At 44.5% G+C, this 15,000-nt stretch overlaps 1 protein-coding gene and 1 long non-coding RNA gene across 7 annotated transcripts in view; both read left to right on the forward strand.

Moving 5' to 3' along the window:
- Nucleotides 1-6,924, forward strand: part of LOC127912873 (uncharacterized) — a 7,479-nt gene extending 555 nt beyond the window's left edge. The window contains exons 1-4 of the long non-coding RNA XR_008083789.1: nucleotides 1-1,027; nucleotides 2,322-3,411; nucleotides 3,480-3,820; nucleotides 4,978-6,924. The exon at nucleotides 1-1,027 is cut by the window's left edge and continues 555 nt beyond it. This is a non-coding gene — a long non-coding RNA (uncharacterized LOC127912873). The remainder of the gene's footprint in view (nucleotides 1,028-2,321; nucleotides 3,412-3,479; nucleotides 3,821-4,977) is intronic.
- Nucleotides 6,925-7,349: 425 nt separating this feature from the next.
- and1 (actinodin1) lies at nucleotides 7,350-13,959 on the forward strand. Of its 6 annotated transcripts, none has more exons than XM_052483675.1 (8): nucleotides 7,350-8,031; nucleotides 8,414-8,493; nucleotides 9,062-9,148; nucleotides 10,465-10,727; nucleotides 10,987-11,210; nucleotides 11,287-11,443; nucleotides 11,547-11,795; nucleotides 11,895-13,959. In XM_052483675.1, the coding sequence occupies exons 3-8, from the start codon at nucleotides 9,076-9,078 to the stop codon at nucleotides 12,738-12,740; spliced, it is 1,812 nt and encodes a 603-aa protein (XP_052339635.1). In that variant the 5' UTR covers nucleotides 7,350-8,031; nucleotides 8,414-8,493; nucleotides 9,062-9,075; the 3' UTR covers nucleotides 12,741-13,959. The 6 variants fall into 6 exon arrangements, with proteins under 6 accessions (XP_052339635.1, XP_052339633.1, XP_052339634.1 ...); XM_052483677.1 differs by lacking the exon at nucleotides 7,350-8,031 and having other exon boundaries at nucleotides 8,278-9,148; nucleotides 10,465-10,509; nucleotides 10,585-10,727; nucleotides 11,895-12,138; nucleotides 12,615-13,959; XM_052483673.1 differs by having other exon boundaries at nucleotides 7,350-8,691.
- Nucleotides 13,960-15,000: the final 1,041 nt, after the last annotated feature.

Consider the following 15,000-nt stretch of genomic DNA (forward strand, 5'->3'; position numbering starts at 1 on the left):
ACAAGTTGGATACAAAACACACTGGTGTCAAATGGGTTGTATTCAGTAGTGCACACTGTAGCACCATAACAAGTTGGATACAAAACACACCGGTGTCAAATGGGTTGTATTCAGTAGTGCACACTGTAGCACCATAACAAGTTGGATACAAAACACACCGGTGACAAATGGGTTGTATTCAGTAGTGCACACTGTAGCACCATAACAAGTTGGATACAAAACACACTGGTGTCAAATGGGTTGTATTCAGTAGTGCACACTGTAGCACCATAACAAGTTGGATACAAAACACACTGGTGTCAAATGGGTTGTATTCAGTAGTGCACACTGTAGCACCATAACAAGTTGGATACAAAACACACTGTTGACAAATGGGTTGTAATTCAGTAGTGCACACTGTAGCACCATAACAAGTTGGATACAAAACACACTGGTGTCAAATGGGTTGTATTCAGTAGTGCACACTGTAGCACCATAACAAGTTGGATACAAAACACACCGGTGACAAATGGGTTGTATTCAGTAGTGCACACTGTAGCACCATAACAGGTTGGATACAAAACACACCGGTGACAAATGGGTTGTATTCAGTAGTGCACACTGTAGCACCATAACAAGTTGGATACAAAACACACTGGTGTCAAATGGGTTGTATTCAGTAGTGCACACTGTAGCACCATAACAAGTTGGATACAAAACACACTGGTGTCAAATGGGTTGTATTCAGTAGTGCACACTGTAGCACCATAACAAGTTGGATACAAAACACACTGGTGTCAAATGGGTTGTAATTCAGTAGTGCACACTGTAGCACCATAACAAGTTGGATACAAAACACACTGGTGTCAAATGGGTTGTATTCAGTAGTGCACACTGTAGCACCATAACAAGTTGGATACAAAACACACTGGTGTCAAATGGGTTGTATTCAGTAGTGCACACTGTAGCACCATAACAAGTTGGATACAAAACACACTGGTGACAAATGGGTTGTAATTCAGTAGTGCACACTGTAGCACCATAACAAGTTGGATACAAAACACACTGGTGTCAAATGGGTTGTATTCAGTAGTGCACACTGTAGCACCATAACAAGTTGGATACAAAACACACCGGTGACAAATGGGTTGTATTCAGTAGTGCACACTGTAGCACCATAACAAGTTGGATACAAAACACACTGGTGTCAAATGGGTTGTATTCAGTAGTGCACACTGTAGCACCATAACAAGTTGGATACAAAACACACTGGTGTCAAATGGGTTGTAATTCAGTAGTGCACACTGTAGCACCATAACAAGTTGGATACAAAACACACTGGTGTCAAATGGGTTGTATTCAGTAGTGCACACTGTAGCACCATAACAAGTTGGATACAAAACACACTGGTGTCAAATGGGTTGTATTCAGTAGTGCACACTGTAGCACCATAACAAGTTGGATACAAAACACACTGGTGTCAAATGGGTTGTATTCAGCAGTGCACACTGTAGCACCATAACAAGTTGGATACAAAACAAACTGGTGTCAAATGGGTTGTATTCAGTAGTGCACACTGTAGCACCATAACAAGTTGGATACAAAACACACTGGTGTCAAATGGGTTGTATTCAGTAGTGCACACTGTAGCACCATAACAAGTTGGATACAAAACACACTGGTGTCAAATGGGTTGTATTCAGTAGTGCACACTGTAGCACCATAACAAGTTGGATACAAAACACACTGGTGTCAAATGGGTTGTATTCAGTAGTGCACACTGTAGCACCATAACAAGTTGGATACAAAACACACTGGTGTCAAATGGGTTGTATTCAGTAGTGCACACTGTAGCACCATAACAAGTTGGATACAAAACACACCGGTGACAAATGGGTTGTATTCAGTAGTGCACACTGTAGCACCATAACAAGTTGGATACAAAACACACCGGTGACAAATGGGTTGTATTCAGTAGTGCACACTGTAGCACCATAACAAGTTGGATACAAAACACACCGGTGTCAAATGGGTTGTATTCAGTAGTGCACACTGTAGCACCATAACAAGTTGGATACAAAACACACCGGTGACAAATGGGTTGTATTCAGTAGTGCACACTGTAGCACCATAACAAGTTGGATACAAAACACACTGTTGACAAATGGGTTGTAATTCAGTAGTGCACACTGTAGCACCATAACAAGTTGGATACAAAACACACTGGTGTCAAATGGGTTGTATTCAGTAGTGCACACTGTAGCACCATAACAAGTTGGATACAAAACACACCGGTGACAAATGGGTTGTATTCAGTAGTGCACACTGTAGCACCATAACAGGTTGGATACAAAACACACCGGTGACAAATGGGTTGTATTCAGTAGTGCACACTGTAGCACCATAACAAGTTGGATACAAAACACACTGGTGTCAAATGGGTTGTATTCAGTAGTGCACACTGTAGCACCATAACAAGTTGGATACAAAACACACTGGTGTCAAATGGGTTGTATTCAGTAGTGCACACTGTAGCACCATAACAAGTTGGATACAAAACACACTGTTGACAAATGGGTTGTAATTCAGTAGTGCACACTGTAGCACCATAACAAGTTGGATACAAAACACACTGGTGTCAAATGGGTTGTATTCAGTAGTGCACACTGTAGCACCATAACAAGTTGGATACAAAACACACTGGTGTCAAATGGGTTGTATTCAGTAGTGCACACTGTAGCACCATAACAAGTTGGATACAAAACACACTGGTGTCAAATGGGTTGTATTCAGCAGTGCACACTGTAGCACCATAACAAGTTGGATACAAAACAAACTGGTGTCAAATGGGTTGTATTCAGTAGTGCACACTGTAGCACCATAACAAGTTGGATACAAAACACACTGGTGTCAAATGGGTTGTATTCAGTAGTGCACACTGTAGCACCATAACAAGTTGGATACAAAACACACCGGTGACAAATGGGTTGTATTCAGTAGTGCACACTGTAGCACCATAACAAGTTGGATACAAAACACACCGGTGACAAATGGGTTGTATTCAGTAGTGCACACTGTAGCACCATAACAAGTTGGATACAAAACACACTTGTGTCAAATGGGTTGTATTCAGTAGTGCACACTGTAGCACCATAACAAGTTGGATACAAAACACACCGGTGACAAATGGGTTGTATTCAGTAGTGCACACTGTAGCACCATAACAAGTTGGATACAAAACACACTGGTGTCAAATGGGTTGTATTCAGTAGTGCACACTGTAGCACCATAACAAGTTGGATACAAAACACACTGGTGTCAAATGGGTTGTATTCAGTAGTGCACACTGTAGCACCATAACAAGTTGGATACAAAACACACTGTTGACAAATGGGTTGTAATTCAGTAGTGCACACTGTAGCACCATAACAAGTTGGATACAAAACACACTGGTGACAAATGGGTTGTATTCAGTAGTGCACACTGTAGCACCATAACAGGTTGGATACAAAACACACCGGTGACAAATGGGTTGTATTCAGTAGTGCACACTGTAGCACCATAACAAGTTGGATACAAAACACACTGGTGTCAAATGGGTTGTATTCAGTAGTGCACACTGTAGCACCATAACAAGTTGGATACAAAACACACTGGTGTCAAATGGGTTGTATTCAGTAGTGCACACTGTAGCACCATAACAAGTTGGATACAAAACACACTGGTGTCAAATGGGTTGTATTCAGTAGTGCACACTGTAGCACCATAACAAGTTGGATACAAAACACACTGGTGACAAATGGGTTGTAATTCAGTAGTGCACACTGTAGCACCATAACAAGTTGGATACAAAACACACTGGTGTCAAATGGGTTGTATTCAGTAGTGCACACTGTAGCACCATAACAAGTTGGATACAAAACACACCGGTGACAAATGGGTTGTATTCAGTAGTGCACACTGTGGCACCATAACAAGTTGGATACAAAACACACTGGTGTCAAATGGGTTGTATTCAGTAGTGCACACTGTAGCACCATAACAAGTTGGATACAAAACACACTGGTGTCAAATGGGTTGTATTCAGTAGTGCACACTGTAGCACCATAACAAGTTGGATACAAAACACACTGGTGTCAAATGGGTTGTATTCAGTAGTGCACACTGTAGCACCATAACAAGTTGGATACAAAACACACTGGTGTCAAATGGGTTGTATTCAGTAGTGCACACTGTAGCACCATAACAAGTTGGATACAAAACAAACTGGTGTCAAATGGGTTGTATTCAGTAGTGCACACTGTAGCACCATAACAAGTTGGATACAAAACACACTGGTGTCAAATGGGTTGTATTCAGTAGTGCACACTGTAGCACCATAACAAGTTGGATACAAAACACACCGGTGACAAATGGGTTGTATTCAGTAGTGCACACTGTAGCACCATAACAAGTTGGATACAAAACACACCGGTGACAAATGGGTTGTATTCAGTAGTGCACACTGTAGCACCATAACAAGTTGGATACAAAACACACTGGTGTCAAATGGGTTGTATTCAGTAGTGCACACTGTAGCACCATAACAAGTTGGATACAAAACACACCAGTGACAAATGGGTTGTATTCAGTAGTGCACACTGTAGCACCATAACAAGTTGGATACAAAACACACTGGTGTCAAATGGGTTGTATTCAGTAGTGCACACTGTAGCACCATAACAAGTTGGATACAAAACACACTGGTGTCAAATGGGTTGTATTCAGTAGTGCACACTGTAGCACCATAACAAGTTGGATACAAAACACACTGTTGACAAATGGGTTGTAATTCAGTAGTGCACACTGTAGCACCATAACAAGTTGGATACAAAACACACTGGTGTCAAATGGGTTGTATTCAGTAGTGCACACTGTAGCACCATAACAAGTTGGATACAAAACACACCGGTGACAAATGGGTTGTATTCAGTAGTGCACACTGTAGCACCATAACAGGTTGGATACAAAACACACCGGTGACAAATGGGTTGTATTCAGTAGTGCACACTGTAGCACCATAACAAGTTGGATACAAAACACACTGGTGTCAAATGGGTTGTATTCAGTAGTGCACACTGTAGCACCATAACAAGTTGGATACAAAACACACTGGTGTCAAATGGGTTGTATTCAGTAGTGCACACTGTAGCACCATAACAAGTTGGATACAAAACACACTGGTGTCAAATGGGTTGTAATTCAGTAGTGCACACTGTAGCACCATAACAAGTTGGATACAAAACACACTGGTGTCAAATGGGTTGTATTCAGTAGTGCACACTGTAGCACCATAACAAGTTGGATACAAAACACACTGGTGACAAATGGGTTGTAATTCAGTAGTGCACACTGTAGCACCATAACAAGTTGGATACAAAACACACTGGTGTCAAATGGGTTGTATTCAGTAGTGCACACTGTAGCACCATAACAAGTTGGATACAAAACACACCGGTGACAAATGGGTTGTATTCAGTAGTGCACACTGTAGCACCATAACAGGTTGGATACAAAACACACCGGTGACAAATGGGTTGTATTCAGTAGTGCACACTGTAGCACCATAACAAGTTGGATACAAAACACACCGGTGACAAATGGGTTGTATTCAGTAGTGCACACTGTAGCACCATAACAAGTTGGATACAAAACACACTGGTGACAAATGGGTTGTATTCAGTAGTGCACACTGTAGCACCATAACAAGTTGGATACTAAACACACTGGTGACAAATGGGTTGTAATTCAGTAGTGCACACTGTAGCACCATAACAAGTTGGATACAAAACACACTGGTGTCAAATGGGTTGTATTCAGTAGTGCACACTGTAGCACCATAACAAGTTGGATACAAAACACACCGGTGACAAATGGGTTGTATTCAGTAGTGCACACTGTAGCACCATAACAAGTTGGATACAAAACACACCGGTGACAAATGGGTTGTAATTCAGTAGTGCACACTGTAGCACCATAACAAGTTGGATACAAAACACACTGGTGTCAAATGGGTTGTATTCAGTAGTGCACACTGTAGCACCATAACAAGTTGGATACAAAACACACTGGTGTCAAATGGGTTGTATTCAGTAGTGCACACTGTAGCACCATAACAAGTTGGATACAAAACACACCGGTGACAAATGGGTTGTATTCAGTAGTGCACACTGTAGCACCATAACAAGTTGGATACAAAACACACTGGTGTCAAATGGGTTGTATTCAGTAGTGCACACTGTAGCACCATAACAAGTTGGATACAAAACACACCGGTGACAAATGGGTTGTATTCAGTAGTGCACACTGTAGCACCATAACAAGTTGGATACAAAACACACTGGTGTCAAATGGGTTGTATTCAGTAGTGCACACTGTAGCACCATACCAAGTTGGATACAAAACACACTGGTGTCAAATGGGTTGTATTCAGTAGTGCACACTGTAGGGCAGACCAGCTGTCAATGTGTGCCAACAGAGCTGTCTAACAGCAGCTAGCAGGCAGGGTTTTGGGCCTTCCTCCTACAAAATGGGTTCTGGGAAGTGCTTATGTGGCGCCTTTACCCTCCTTTCCCCCTTCATTATTTCCCTTCTATTTCCTTGTCTCCCCCTGTTGTTTTATCTCTCTCTCTCTGTCTCTCTCTGTCTCTCTCTCTCTCTGTCTCTCTCTCTCTCTCTGTCTCTCTCTCTCAATTCAATTCAATTCAATTCAATTCAAGGGCTTTATTGGCATGGGAAACATGTGTTAACATTGCCAAAGCAAGTGAGGTAGACAACATACAAAGTGAATATAGAAGGTGAAAAACAACAAAAATTAACAGTAAACATTACACATACAGAAGTTTCAAAACAGTAAAGACATTACAAATGTCATATTATATATATATATATATATATATATATATATATATATATATATATATATATATATATACAATGTACAAATAGTTAAAGGACACAAGATAAAATAAATAAGCATAAATATGGGTTGTATTTACAATGGTGTTTGTTCTTCACTGGTTGCCCTTTTCTCGTGGCAACAGGTCACAAATCTTGCTGCTGTGATGGCACACTGTGGAATTTCACCCAGTAGATATGGGAGTTTTTCAAAATTGGATTTGTTTTCGAATTCTTTGTGGATCTGTGTAATCTGGGGAAATATGTATCTCTAATATGGTCATACATTGGGCAGGAGGTTAGGAAGTGCAGCTCAGTTTCCACCTCATTTTGTGGGCAGTGAGCACATAGCCTGTCTTCTCTTGAGAGCCATGTCTGCCTACGGCGGCCTTTCTCAATAGCAAGGCTATGCTCACTGAGTCTGTACATAGTCAAAGCTTTCCTTAATTTTGGGTCAGTCACAGTGGTCAGGTATTCTGCCGCTGTGTACTCTCTGTGTAGGGCCAAATAGCATTCTACTTTGCTCTGTTTTTTTGTTAATTCTTTCCAATGTGTTAAGTAATTATCTTTTTGTTTTCTCATGATTTGGTTGGGTCTAATTGTGCTGTTGTCCTGGGGCTCTGTAGGGTGTGTTTGTGTTTGTGAACAAAGCCCCAGGACCAGCTTGCTTAGGGGACTCTTCTCCAGGTTCATCTCTCTGTAGGTGATGGCTTTGTTATGGAAGGTTTGTGAATCGCTTCCTTTTAGGTGGTTGTAGAATTTAATGGCTCTTTTCTGGATTTTGATCATTATCGGGTATCGGTCTAATTCTGCTCTGCGTGCATTATTTGGTGTTTTACGTTGTACACTGAGGATATTTTTGCAGAATTCTGCGTGCAGAGTCTCAATTTGGTGTTTGTCCCATTTTGTGAAGTCTTGGTTGGTGAGCGGACCCCAGACCTCACAACCATAAAGGGCAATGGGCTCTATGACTGATTCAAGTATTTTTAGCCAAATCCTAATTGGTATGTTGAAATTTATGTTTCTTTTAATGGCATAGAATGCCCTTCTTGTCTTGTCTCTCAGATCGTTCACAGCTTTGTGGAAGTTACCTGTGGCGCTGATGTTTAGGCCAAGGTATGTATACTTTTTTGTGTGCTCTAGGGCAACAGTGTCTAGATGGAATTTGAATTTGTGGTCTCTCTCTGTCTCTCTCTGTCTCTCTCTCTCTGTCTCTCTCTCTCTCTCTCTCTCTCTCTCTCTCTCTCTCTCTCTCTCTCTCTCTCTCTCTGTCTCTCTGTCTCTCTCCCTCTGTCTCTCTGTCTCTCTCTCTCTCTCTCTCTTTCTCTCTCTCTCTCTCTCTCTCTCTCCCTCTCTCTCTCTCTGTCTCTCTCTCTCTGTCTCTCTCTCTCTCTGTGTCTCTCTGTCTCTCTCTCTCTCTCTCTCTCTGTCTCTCTCTGTCTCTGTCTTTCTGTCTCTGTCTGTCTCTCTCTCTCTCTCTCTCTCTCTGTAATTACAGAGTCTCTGATTGGTCAGGTGGTTGAGCTGGCAGCAGCCAATAGCAGCTCTGGTAGCAGTGCCCCTCGATCTCCTGGAAAGGTTTGTGTGTGTTAATCATTAGGGGTCTGTTTAAAACCAGACCTAACCATTTTACGGGGCACAGTCTGTCAGTAGAGCCAGAGGGACAGGGTGCACCAGACCACACTTAAACATCCAGCCTCTGAACCGGCCAGTGGGCTTCGTCTGATACAGCCTCTCCTCAAGATCCAACAGAGACTCCACTACACACAACTACAGGTAAGACAACATCAAGGTTTGGTTTAAGTCCAGTTTAAGGTCAGGTTTGAGTGCTCTGAAACACCTGTAGCCTGTGTAGGAGAATTAACCAGCAGAGCAGCCTAAACCCCCTGATGAGACTCAGACAGAAGACCCTCTGAGGATGCAGTTTAGACGGGTGGAAGCAGACCCACTGGTGGATGTAGACTGGAAACATTGTTATCACTTTTTCTTATGGGAAGCAAGACAACTAAATGTGATTTAGCAGGACGAGGGTACTACCTGTCTTCTACAGCATTCACTAGTCTTGGTTTGGAATGGCATGGGTATAGGAAACACTTTATTTGACAGTAAACTGTTTCCACTGGTATTTATCTGAAATTGTCCGTAGGAGAGGAGGAGGCCATGGCTGGAAGGAGCAGAACGTCGTTCTCCGGTGTGTTGACTGCTGCTCTGCTGGCCACCATACTGCTGCCTGGTGAGTCACACATGCATTCATGCTCAAGCAGACATAGTGGTTTCTGATGGATGGACTTTGTGAATATTGATCCTCTCCTACCGTAGTCCTCCTCTCCTCACCTTGCCTATTCGCAAGCCCTTGACTAGTTGAATCAGGTCTGTTATTGCTGGGCTAGAACTAAAATGTCCAGTCCTGAGGGTAACCAAAGAACAGATTCAGAAACATTGTCCTAACCCTAACTAAAACTCAGAACAGTCTCTGTCTGCCTCTAATTATTACCTGTTGTAATAACCTCTATTATAACCTCACCATATGGATCTGCCTCGGATATCTGCCTCGGATAACTGCCTCGGATAACTGTCACCAGACCAGCTGTTTCTGGTTCTGTGTTGACATGATTGACAGTTCCCCTCAGGGGAATCTTTAGTCAATCTCCTCTTTCCTCTAAAACTGTTTCTCAACAGACCCATAATCCCAACCTTAACCCATCATGTATTTACAGGGATGGAGGAGGGGGAGGAGAGGGAATTCTTTCATCGTTCCAGCACTTGTAAAAGATTATTACCTGTCAGCATCAGAGTCCCGCCTCCTGCACCCCCCCCCTCCCCCTCCCTCTGTCCCGTAAAGACTGTTGTTTACAGATGTTCCGGTCTTTTACTGGCTCATTAAATATAATACAGCGGATACACTGAGACAGCAACATTTACCCCAACACCACACACACCGCCCTCCATCCATCATCCATACACCTCTCTCTCCTTCTCTTCCTCCATCCCTCTTTCTCCCTCCTTTCATCTCTTCTCTCTCTACCTCCAACCCACGCTGTCCTTCCCTCTAAAAACTGCTAGCACCATTTTCCCTTGTGGAGATGAAAGAGCCTGCAAAGCTATGTCTACTGTTTCTCTCTCTCTCTCTCTCTCTCTCTCTCACACACACACACACACACACACACACACACACACACACACACACACACACACACACACACACACACACACACACACACACACACACACACACACACACACACACACACACACACACACACACACACACACACACACACACGGAGCTCTGTAAGGTAGCTAGCCCAGTTGGGGTCCACTGTTACATGCTCACCTATAAAATCTACAAAGGGCCGTAGTCACCGAACATCCAGGCACGGTCAATAACCCCTGCCCTGTAAACCTGTGTGTGTTTATTCCCACACCTTTCCACCTGTATATTACACTTGCAGTGGTGAAAGATACTTAGTAGTATTTGTCAGCATGTTTTGGTCTCTACTGCTGACGCTGACAACATCTAGCTCTGACAGTGTGTGTCTGTCTCCTCAGAATTCCTTTCGGCAGGGCCCGTGTTTCAGAAGCTCAATGGACATGGTAAATGCACAACTACCTCACAAACATACTTGACATACACAACAATGTTTTTGATGCTTGATGTCTCACCAGTAGGGGATGCCACTGAAGAGACAGCGGTTGCCATGGCATCGGCAAGGAAGCTTGTCCGTAACCGTAGAAACATCAGCTGGTACAAGCAACACTCAGACTTTTGGAGCTGGTACAAATACTTCACGGACAATGGAAACACGGAGGCAGTGAGTACTCTGAGGAGATTGGGGGGTTATCTGGGAATGGTCCCAAGGGGACAACACTAACTAACCACAAACCTTCACAGTTGAGTATCATCTGCTTAGAGATGAAAAGGGATATTGTGTTTGAGAATGACATGGGAACCTTTGGGAACTTCACAGGTATCTCTATTCATGTTCTTGGGGTTTCCCTAGCTTTGGTTTTCATCTTTATGAACCTCATATACTTCTAACCTCATATCTTTATCCCCTTCTCCCCCCTTAGGTCCAGGAGCTGGACAGGGTCTACCTGGCCTACCTCCAAAATAAGAACCGTGCTGAGGGACGTCGCTCTTATAAGGCCTACCTGGGCCACCTAGGGGACATCTACAAGGCCTGCGCCGACTCAGAGGACCCAAACTGCGTGGCCTCGGCCACTAGCCGGCAAAAACCTGAAACCCCCAAGGCCCCTCCTAAGCCCGCCCCTGTCAAGGCCTGTGACCCCTACAGGTCAGTCATGTTAATTGATGTCTGTGTTATATACTTTTATGCTTGTGAATTGAATCTAATCTAATGTCCTGTGTAGGGACCCATATTGTCTGTATGCTGCCAAGAGCCAGCCCCCACCTTCCCCTGGCCCGGTCAAGGCCCCAGCCCCGAATTATGTGCGCGCCCCTGTGGCTGTTAAAGAACCTCATTCTGGGTACTACTACTCCCCCGCTGTGCAGCCCTTCCTGTCCAAGGTACTACACTATTACTGCTTTTACTGTACCACTATACTAATGTATAGTGTCTATCTCACTATCTATAATTAACATACGCATGATTGTTTTTATTCCCGTCCAGGAGCAGAAGGCCGAGCTGCTGCGTATCTGTTCAGCGGAGGACGTGGATTGTCTCCAGTACCACCTGAGAGCTGCTTTCGGCCACAATCCCTCCGCTGGGCCCCTGCCCTCCTACGCCCACCTGGGCTGTGACCCGAAAGACCCCACCTGTAAACCCCAGCTGGTCCAAAAAGCTCCCTCCGGCCTCTTCCTCCGTTACCCCAAGTGTGACCCCAGAGACCCTCGCTGCGTCTATGCTGCCTCACTACAGGTAAGATTGGTATTTGTTATCATCGCCATCATCATTATTATTATATGCGATTATCATTGAATTGTAATATCATGATCATGACTGTCCTTCCATCCCCAGGCACCCCGTGCCCCTGCTCCCCCCGCCCCGGCAGGTCCTGGTTCCTGCAACCCTCTGTTTGAGGACGGTTGTAACCCTCTCACTGCAACCAAGTACGCCACGGCACCAGAGGAGTTCAAGGAAGAACACAAAGATGAACCCGCCGCAATGCGTGCTGCGCCCCCAGCTCCCGAGCAACGCAGCGACCCATTCGCTATGTACAGGGATGCTAATGCTAATGGTAACCACCAAGGCAATGCTCCAAGCTCTCAAGCTAGTGACCCATATGCCATGTACCGCCAAGGCAGTGCTCTCAGCGCTCAAGCTAGTGACCCATATGCTATGTACCGCCAAGGCAGTGCTCCTAGGGCTCAAGCTAGTGACCCATATGCCATGTACCGCCATGGCAGTGCTCCCAGCGCTCAACCTAGTGACCCATATGCTATGTACCGCCAAGGCAGTGCTCCCAGCGCTCAAGCTAGTGACCCATATGCCATGTACCGCCAAGGCAGTGTTCTCAGAGCTCAAGCTAGTGACCCATATGCCATGTACCGCCAAGCCAGTTCTCCCAGCGCTCCAGCTATTGACCCATATGCCATGTACCGCCGAGCTATCGCTACTGCTCAAGCTAACGACCCATACACCATGTACAGGCAGGATAATGCTAACGATCCCGTAGAAATGTACCGTGAAGCTGCAGCCTCCATGCACAGACATGTCCCCCCCTCCCCGCCACAACAGGCCCCCGCCCCCCTCCCCGCTATGAGGAGCCCACACAGGAGGATCGCCACCCGCTGGGCCCCCGGGGAAGGACCAAGGAGGGCTATGAATGCTTCATCGGCTACGACCAGGAGTGCTACCCAATAGCCCGCGCAGAGCCGCGTTCTGGCGTCCACCGTAACACCGCCTACCCCGCCGAGCCCTACGAGCCGCATCTCAATGCCGATGGATCACGGAACGGAGTTCTGGAGCCTTCTGACCCCGACTGTGACCCGGAGTACGACACCAACTGCCGCCTGCGTCGCTATGAACCCCGGGAGGATCTGCTGCCAGACGCCAACGCCCAACCTGTACACCAGGGGGAGCCACAGCACAGCCGGGACCATAGCTACAACCAGGGGGAGCCACAGCACAGCCGGGACCATAGCTACAACCAGGGGGAGCCAGAGAGAGAAAGCGAGGCAGATTCAGAGCCATACCAGAGTGGCCAGGAGGAGACCTACGGGGCTTACCCCCCTCCCTCGCAGGGGCTGTCATACGGGTCCTACCCCTCAACCCAGCAGGGAATGCCCAGCTTCCAGGACATGCTGAGAGGATACGGAGACCAGTACCCTGAACAGGATAACCACAGAGCATACGCTGCTGACTACCGCCAAAAATAAATACACACATATACACATACATGCATGCATACACACACACGCACGCACACGCACGCACGCACGCACGCACGCACGCACGCACGCACGCACGCACGCACGCACGCACGCACACACACACACACACACACACACACACACACACACACACACACACACACACACACACACACACACACACACACACACACACACACACACACACATGTGTATGTGACAAATAAAATGTGATTTGATTTATTACATACATAGACACACACTGCATATGCCCTAAAGACTACAACAACAAAACTAACCAACACACCAGCCAAAAACCGGAGCAGATGACATGGAACACTATATTTAATACAAAACAATAAAAGACTGAATGAAGTCTGACACACACACACACACACACACACACACACACGCACACACACACATGTCACGTATGGACGAACAGACACACACACACATAGTAATGTGCTGTTAGCAGTAGAAGCAGGAGGAATTTCTCTCCACTAGCGGTTTTATCTGTCAGTTTGATAGCTTTTATTCATTGATTAATTGACCCCCTCATTCTCACTGGAATATTTAATACATTCTTGCAGCTCTGCTTCACTTCTGAAGCTACAAACTTCACATTATTTTTGTGTTTGTTTTGTTTATGATGTATTATGTAAAGTTTTTTTACACTTTGAATGTTTTAAATAAAAGTTTGAAAGACATGTATTTTACTCTTTGTGTCCATGTTCTATACTGACCCCTATAGGCTAACGGTAGTAATATTATCTACTACTGACCCCTATAGGCTGACAGTAGTAATATTATCTACTACTGACCCCTATAGGCTAACAGTAGTAATATTATCTACTGATCCCTATAGGCTAGCAGTGGTAATATTATCTACTGACCTCTATAGGCTAGCAGTGGTAATATTATCTACTGACCTCTATAGGCTAGCAGTGGTAATATTATCTACTGACCCCTATAGGCTAACAGTAGTAATATTATCTACTACTGACCCCTATATGCTAACAGTAGTAATATTATCTACTGACTCCTATAGGCTAGCAGTGGTAATATTATCTACTGACCTCTATAGGCTAGCAGTGGTAATATTATCTACTGACCCCTATAGGCTAGCAGTGGTAATATTATCTACTACTGACCCCTATAGCCTAACAGTGGTAATATTATCTACTGACCCCTATAGGCTAACAGTAGTAATATTATCTACTACTGACCCCTATAGGCTAACGGTAGTAATATTATCTACTACTGACCCCTATAGGCTAACAGTAGTAATATTATCTACTACTGACCCCTATAGGCTAACAGTAGTAATATTATCTACTGACCCCTATAGGCTAACAGTAGTAATATTATCTACTACTGACCCCTATAGGCTAACAGTAGTAATATTATCTACTGACCCCTATAGGCTAACAGTAGTACTATTATCTACTACTGACCCCTATAGGCTAACAGTAGTAATATTATATACTGACCCCTATAGGCTAACAGTAGTAATATTATCTACTGACCCCTATAGGCGAACAGTGGTCATATTATCTACTGACCCCTATAGGCTAACAGTAGTAATATTATCTACTGACCCCTATAGGCTAACAGTAGTAATATTATCTACTGACCCCTATAGGCGAACAGTGGTCATATTATCTACTGACCCCTATAGGCTAACAGTAGTAATATTATCTACTGACCCCTATAGGCTAACAGTGGTCATATTATCTACTGACCCCTAT

The sequence above is a fragment of the Oncorhynchus keta genome, chromosome 28 (assembly GCF_023373465.1).
Source record: "Oncorhynchus keta strain PuntledgeMale-10-30-2019 chromosome 28, Oket_V2, whole genome shotgun sequence".
In the NCBI taxonomy this organism is placed as follows: Eukaryota; Metazoa; Chordata; class Actinopteri; order Salmoniformes; family Salmonidae; genus Oncorhynchus; species Oncorhynchus keta.